Source organism: Tachysurus fulvidraco, chromosome 18 (genome assembly GCF_022655615.1).
Source record: "Tachysurus fulvidraco isolate hzauxx_2018 chromosome 18, HZAU_PFXX_2.0, whole genome shotgun sequence".
Lineage (NCBI taxonomy): Eukaryota > Metazoa > Chordata > Actinopteri > Siluriformes > Bagridae > Tachysurus > Tachysurus fulvidraco.
Window position 1 is genome coordinate 1990545 of NC_062535.1, and position 8130 is coordinate 1998674.

Genomic DNA, 8130 nt, shown 5'->3' on the forward strand with positions numbered 1-8130 from the left:
AAATACAAACTAAATGAATTAATAAATGGGAGCTACATACAGTAAAGCAGAGAAGTGCAAATGTACTAAGATAAGTCGGCCGTAACGCTTTAATACATTTATAGTTACATTTCATGTTCAGGATCATCCTACAGAACCAGTTCTCTGTGTTGGAGCAGCTATAAACAGACCGAGTTGACTCTATTTTTAGATGTGATTGTGTTCGAAATGTGAACTTCTGTACATTTACCTCTGCAGCACTGACACCTTCCTTAAAGGTTAAATAAATAAATGTCTGAAATGAGTCAGTCTGATTTGCTCGACGTAATCGATTCACTCGGCTTGACTGACTCATTCGGATCACTCTGAATGAATCACGATGTTTGGAAAGAATTCCTTTGGCATAACTGATTCAAGGGGGGGGGCACGGTGGCTTAGCGGTTAGCACGTTCGAATCACACCTCCAGGGTTGGGGGTTCGATTCCCACCTCCACCTTGTGTGTGTGGAGTTTGCATGTTCTCCCCGTGCCTCGGGGGTTTCGGGTGCCTCCCGGGTACTGCCTCGATGCCCGATGACGCCTGAGATAGGCACAGGCTCCCCGTGACCCGAGAAGTTCGGATAAGCGGTAGAAGATGAATGAATAACTGAATCACTTGCCATGAGTGAACCAACTGAATCGCTCAGGATGAATCAGAATTGGTTTGAGTGAACTGATTCATTCTGTTTGAAAATGATTAAAGTTCGTAAATCAATTATGCGTTTATTTTTCGTTAATCCGTCCGGACCAAAGGTCATACTGGAGGATAAAGCGTCTTTGAGATACAGTTCATTCTTCAAGTCTACAAAAGGGTTTTAAGAATGAAAGCTTTATGGTGTAACAATAGCAAGATTATATAAATTAGCAAAAGAGGTCTTTCATGGAGCGTTTTATCGCTGAAAGCACAGAGGACGTCCGTGAACATGACGACGAATTCCAGCCTCAGGCGACACGAGGCAGCGCCTCTCCATCACAGCAGAGTCAGTCACGAGCTCATACAAAACGATCAGTCCCACCAGATACCAAGGTTGTCATGCGATCCGGAATAATTGGGAACGTCCCACTGGACCGACATTCGGGTTATACATCAAACATCCTGCGTCCGAACCACACACACACACACACACACACACACACTCACACACACACTCACACAATTCAGTCACTTTGCTTTAGATGTTTATCAGCTACAAAGCCACAGATCCTCGTGGGGAAAAGCCACTAATCAGGGAAGCTGTGCTATAGTTAATGTCTCTGAATCTAATTTATCTTTAATCCACAATAACAATTAGCTTCAAAACGCATCACTTGTCAGCTCCAGTCATGTGCAGCGCTGAATACTCGGATTTGTTCCTCTTAGTCATATTATTTATCTGTTTAGTCTGTTAGTGCTCATGTTATTGGCGCTTGCATGTTTGGGTCAGAATTGTTGACACACATTTTCATTGTGTGATGTTTTTTTTTTTTTTAGATATATATATAATTATAATTATATGTTCTGTAATGAAATGAAAAATAGTAGAGAGAGAAAAAGCAGCTTCTCTAAACAGTGCTTGTGTTTCCACTCGGTTGTAATGATCTGGTTTTAACCTGGAGAAATGAGCTCTGGTGTATTAGCCCTTAATAACACCGTTCTATTGCACTCTTCCTCCAGCGGATGAACAGATGAACAGGTGTTTCGCTAAATTGCTTGTGTTACCGTTTCACGTGTTTGACAAGCGGTGTTATTAACTCGACTGAAACACAATCACACCTTATGATCTTTTTGTTCTCAGTGAGCGTATAGTGCAACTCAGTACCTGCTAGAGGGAGGGAGGGAGAGAGAGTGAGAGTGAGGGAGAGAGAGAGAGAGGAGGATTGCAGGCTGTACGGGCGGTATCTCTTAGCACGTGGATTATTCTTTCTCTCATTCTCATTTTTACCCCCCCTTTCTCTCTCTCTTGTCTTTCTCTCTTTCTCCTCTTTCTTTCTCGCTTTCTTTCTTTTTTTTTCTTTCATCTCTCTCTCTTTCTCTTTTTTTTCTTCTTTCTCTCTCATCTCTCTCTCTCTCTCTCTCTGCTGCTCTCCTCCCATCCCCTTCCTATCCTCTCTCCCTTTCTCTCTGCTCTCTCGCTCTCCCTCTCTCTCTCTCTCCTCTCTCTCGCTCTTTTGCTCTCTCTCTCTCCTTCTATGCTCTCTCTCTCTCCTCTCTTCCTCTCTCTCTCTCCTATCTCTCTCTCTTCCTCTTTCGCTTTCTCTCTTCATCTCTCCCTCTCTCTACTCTCTCATTTCTATATCTCTCTCTCCGCTCTCTCTCTTCTCCTCTCTCTCTCTCTCTCCCTCTCTCTCTCCTCTCTCTCTCTCTTCTCTCTCTACGATCTCTCTCTCTCACTCTCTCTCTCCTTCTCTCTCTCTTTCTCTCTCTCTCTCTACTCTCTCTGCTTCGCTCTCCATCTCTCATCTTTCTCCTCTAGATACAGACATAGACCCTTTCGTACCACATTTGAGCCTCCCCTGTGTGGAACGTCAGACACTGTATAAGTGACTTGTTTTTAACTTGCTCCTTTCTCCTATAAACTTCTTTGATCCATCATACCTTTGAAATCGTTCCCTCAAGACACCTATTTCTATAAGAAGCTTCCTTTAGATCTTTGCGTTATCCCTTCAACTAGCTTAGCGTTAATCTTCTGCTCGTAGCAGTAAGACACACAGGATGTTATACTGCTCATCTGATGTCTTCTCTTAACCGATTCCACAACATCACTCTGTCGCTCCAATTCTCTCACTTTAAAGGTTCAGGCTTCAGTTAGTGAGAAAGCGGAAAGAAATCACAACACAGAGATGCACCAAAGAGCTTTAAACGTATCGCTGAAGCTAATGTCAGGGACGCGGGGATAAAAACAGCCCCGAATGCAGGAGAGCATAAACACTAAAAACATGAAACAGGACGAGACCAGACACGACTAGAACAATGACAACAGAAGACAACAGAGGATCCTTAAGGCAACAAACACGGCTCGAATAAATGCTAATCATAATTAGTCACATGAGGAACAGAGAGACAAGGGCGAGGCAAGACACGTGACACAGAACATAAACAAAAGGCACATGGTCAAAGTCCGGGGACATGGACATATGGTCACGTCCGGGAGCTGAGTCCTGACAGAACAGAAAAAACAAAACAAAAAAACAACCCTCCCTCCCCCCCCCCCCTCCCACCCACCCCTCGACACCTCAAACACACACTCCACCAACCCACCCTCCCCCCCACCTCTCTCCTTCCCCGCTCCCCCTCGATCCGCCACCCCCCTCACCCCCCCCTCCCCCCCTGCCCCGCCCTCTCCATATTGATCCCCTTGACTCCGCTCCCCGCGGCCCCCCCGCCTCCCCCGCCCCCTCCCTGCCTACTGACCCCCCCCCACGCCCCCTCGCCCCTCGCCCCCCACCCCTCCGCCCACCCCCTCTTCCCCCCCCCACCCGTGCACACCCCCCCCTGCCCCCCGCTCCCCCCCCCCTCCCCGCCGTGCTCCCCCCCCCTCCAACCACCGTCCCCCCCCGCCTCCCCTCGCCCCCCTCTATTCTTGTCTGCCCCCCCCCCCCCCTCGGCTCTCCCGGCCTGAACACCACCTCCCCTCCCTCGCCCTCCCACCGGCCCCCCCCGCCTCCAGCCCCCCAAAAACGCGCCCCCTCCCGCCCCACCCCCCCCTCCACCCCCTCGTACCACCCACCCTCCTCCCCCAGCCCCTGCCCACACCCCCTCCCCACCCCCCCTCCCCACTCCCTCTGGCCCCCTCCCCCCCCGCTCCCTCGCCCTCGAGCCCTCCCCTTCCCCCCACCCCCTCCCCATCCCCACCCTGCCCCCCACCCTCCCCCAGCCCCCCTCCCCCCACACCCCCCCCACCCCTCGCCTGCCAACCCTCACGATCCTCCAACCCCACCTCCCCCCACCCTACACCACCGCCTCCCCCCTCTCTCTCTGCGCCACCCCCCCTCCCTCCCCACTCCCCCCATGCCCCCAACCCCTCCTCCCCTCCCCAACCACTGCCCCTGCCCCCTCTCCCTCTCGCTTTTGCCGCCCCCCTCCCCATCCCTCCACACCCGCCCTTCCCCCACCTCCCCCCCCGTCACACCCCCTCACCCCCCCTCCCTCCCCTTCGACCACAACCACCTCCCCCTCCCTCCCTCCCCCCACCCACACGCCCCAACCTTAGCCACCACTCCCCGCCCATCCCAACCCAACTCCCCCTCCACAGCCACACCCCACCCTCACCCCCACCTCCCCCTCCCCCCCACCGCCCCCTCCCCCCCCACCGCGCCCCCCTCCCCCCTCTCTAAACTCCTCCACCCTTACTAGGGCTTTATTCCCCCCTCTAGCCACCACACCCCCCCACCCCCCCCCTCCCTCCCATCACCCCCAAGTTATCCCCTCTTTCTTTCACTACGACTTCCTGAAGCACCCCCCCCCACCCTCCACCCACCCCCCGCCGCGCCCCCATCCCGTCGCAACCCCCTCCCTTCCCTCTACCCCCCTCCCCTCCCCCCCTACGCCCTCCCCACAACCCCACCCCCCCCCCCCCACCCCTCCACTCGCACCCACACCCTCCGCCTCCCCCTCTCTCCTCCTTCCCCCCCCCCACCCCATCACGCCCTACTCCCCACCCGCCCCCCCCCCTCCCTCACGCACCCCCCCTACCCCTCTCCTTCCCCCTTCTCCTTCCCGCCTTCCTGGCAATCCGCCCGCTCTCTTCCGTTCCCTCCCGGTGCCACGCGCGCGCCCGCTCTTCTCTTCCTTTCTTTTTTTTTTTCTGTCCTTACCCTTTCACGTGCGTGAGGGGGGAGCAGGCACAACAAGGTGAGGGAAGGCGGTGGGGGGAGCAAGGCACACAACGGCGGGCAGAGCCAGAGCTGGCCGAGCCACGACGTCCACAGCGAGCAACGAAGGGCCCGCGCGTCATAATACCCCTACCCACCCAACCGCACCTGAGGGCCCCTCCAGCACCAGCTGCACCCCGCGCCAACCTAAGCGGCGCAAGAACGCCATCAAGCAACCGCGCGCCCGAACCACACAGCGTCCGCTTGCCGACCCCACACGAAAAGGGGCGCAGCAGGGCCACACGGAAACCAATCCCCCCGGCTCCCAAATCCCCCCCACCAGCCGGTCGGGCCCGGAGGAGTCCGCCGTCGCCCCTCTGTGCCGTCTCCCCACGTCTCAGAAACCATAAAGGGTGGGGGGGCGAGGACGGGCAAAAAGTCAACAAAATTATCCAAGGGGGCAAAACATGGGCCTTCAACAGGAAGTGGGACGACGTCCTCCACAGAAAACCGGAAGTGAAGCGACGTCCCACACCGGACAGGTGCAGGGTGATGTCTCAGGAGACCGAGTGACGTAGCTACAGTCCTGTGTGTGTAAGAGATCTAACATATAAATAATCTATCTTTGGCTTTCTCTCTCTCTCTCTCTCTCTCTCTCTCTCTCTCTCTCTCTCTCCGTCTAGGATGTATAATTTCTCTCCATCTTTGAGCGCTTACTACAGGCCCGAAGACTCGGACGACATCGCCTTCATCTGTTCAACCAATCGTGAGAACGGGATGCTACGCTGCTCGGACGTCCCGCAGCGAAAAGTGGGCGGGGCTTACTGCGAGCTGAACGCCCGCAACATCACGGACACCTCTCCTCTAGACCCCACCCTTAATGGGTGTGTCAACTGGAACGCCTACTACGGCACCTGCAGAGCGAGCGATCACAATCCACACAACGGAGCCATCAGCTTCGACAACATCGGATACGCCTGGATCGCCATCTTCCAGGTGCTTTATTTCATTTCACCTTAACGAGGTCGTTAAAGCCCGATTTACGAGCGAAACCAAGCGAGGCCAAGAAGGAAGCGCTCTATTAAAGAACTTTTCCTATTTCATTTAATTACACTACAAAGTAAAGTAAAGCAGAAGTATTGGCACCCTTGGTAAAGTTTCATCGAAAATAAACATTAACACGAATATTATTTGCACCCTAAAGATTCTCAGGAAGACATAAAACATCCTGATTCACTGCGCTATAAACACGAGGACACGCAGATCGACTTCCGTCATTCTGTCACCGGCATGGGGGGAATTACAGAATAAACAAATGAGAGAAGTGTGTTGACCTTCATAAATCAGCTGCAAGCCAGAAAATATTCAGGGTCAGGGTGATGAATAACAAGTATAAAGAAGTTTCTATAACGAAGCGTCTCTGAGTCTGTAATCGGACACGACCGGGTCGACATGGAGAGATGGAGAGATTCTGAGAAGTAGACAGAATAACGCGAACACTCGCAGCTTATTTCCCGTTCCTTCGTATAAATTCGCACCGATTACGGGTTAAAGTTTCCGCTCACGTTTATTTCTGTGTGAGATTTTCACCGATGGGGTTAATGAGTAGTAAAGAAAGAAGCCGGATCGCTTTCCCTTCATCAGATGAGTGTGTGAGAGATTTTGGCTCGTACGCTTCATCGATTTATTAATGTTTTGCTGAAAGTGTGAATTTTCCCGAGACACTCAGTTTTATTGTAGACGAATGAATCGGTGGCACCAAAAGCTGACATGGACGACATCGCTGCTGTCTCAGGAAATCAAGCGTACATGGCGTTCGCTGCTAATCCTATCGGCTAAAGCCAAGACACCCATCAGGCTCCTGAGTAATGTGAGCGCGCAGGTGAAGATTTATGAGGCTCTGAGTAATACGATTAGCTCTGACATTCTTCATTCTTTAGTTTGTTTCTATTCTTTAGTACATTCACTAAGTTTGTTTTCCCTCGGGGTTGTTTTTGTTTTTTTGCTAGTGCACTAAAAAGACTCCTCATTCTCATCCTCATCGTCCTGGAAACACACAAAAACACACATGATGATGTCACATCAGGGCTGTACAGCTGACCAATCAGCATGCTCGATGCTTAATGAGACAAACGGCGAATTCTTATTTTTTTTTTTTGTCCTTCATTTTTTATCACTGTTTTAAAGAAACTTAAAAATTCACCACTTCTGATCGGTGGATTCTGATTGGTCGATGAGAGACAGACAGGCAGGTGAGGAAACGGCGAGGAACCATGTGACATTCGTTAAACAACGTATGAAATGTCGAGAAACGGATAAAAGGTCTGAGGAGTATTTTGTGGGTGGTGTCAGTAATTTTGCCTTAGCGCTTCACTCCACTGGGGTTTTATTCCAGTCTGAGATACTAGATCAGATTTGATCGGACACAGGAAGTTATCACTCATCTGTCTGTCTGTCTGTCTGTCTGTCTGTCTGTCTGTAGGTGATCACACTAGAAGGCTGGGTGGACATCATGTACTACGTCATGGACGCTCACTCCTTTTACAACTTCATCTACTTCATCTTCCTCATCATCGTAAGTTTCTCCCGCAGATTAGCTTCACCGCGGCTGCCGAAATTAGCCAAAATGTTAGCAATGTTTTTGTTTTTTTTACTTTGTATGACAATTATCACAAAATGTGAAAATGTTTTTCTTGTAACTTTGAGATTTTTTTATTATTATTATTATTATTATTATTATTTTTATTATTCAGACTTTATTTGGAATATATTTAAATATATTTCATTTATTTCACTTTTATGACTTGTTATTTTTTATGAATTTTTTCTCTTATATATTTTTAATTACTTGATATATTTTGATCAAAATAATGATTGATTTGATTGAACTATTTGTTGTATTTTTTAACCCCAAAGTGAATTATTTATCTGCACTTATTATATATATATATATATATATATATATATATATATATATATATATATATATATATAGTATTATTATTTAATTATTTATTTTTCCAGCTGTTTAGGTTTGTAAACTTCTTAAAAAAGCTTCTTAAACAGTTGTAATTTCTCTTGTCACGTTGAAGCTGATATCAGGTTGTTATTTTCTGTAGGTGGGCTCCTTCTTCATGATCAATCTGTGCCTGGTGGTCATCGCCACACAGTTTTCAGAAACCAAGCAGCGTGAGAACCAGCTGATGCGAGAGCAGCGAGCTCGCTTCCTGAGCAACGAGTCCACGCTGACCAGCATGGCCGAGCCCGGCTCCTGCTACGAAGAAATTCTGAACTACATTTGTCATCTTTTACGCAAGTTTTA

General features: G+C 49.9%; 1 protein-coding gene across 1 annotated transcript in view; it reads left to right on the forward strand.

Annotated features, from left to right (window-relative positions):
* The window catches only part of cacna1hb (calcium channel, voltage-dependent, T type, alpha 1H subunit b), a 219977-nt gene that overhangs the window by 164956 nt on the left and 46891 nt on the right, over positions 1-8130 (forward strand). The window contains exons 5-7 of the mRNA XM_047802731.1: positions 5492-5804; positions 7291-7383; positions 7928-8130. The exon at positions 7928-8130 is cut by the window's right edge and continues 413 nt beyond it. Coding sequence (XP_047658687.1) covers positions 5492-5804; positions 7291-7383; positions 7928-8130 — 609 coding nt within the window. The remainder of the gene's footprint in view (positions 1-5491; positions 5805-7290; positions 7384-7927) is intronic.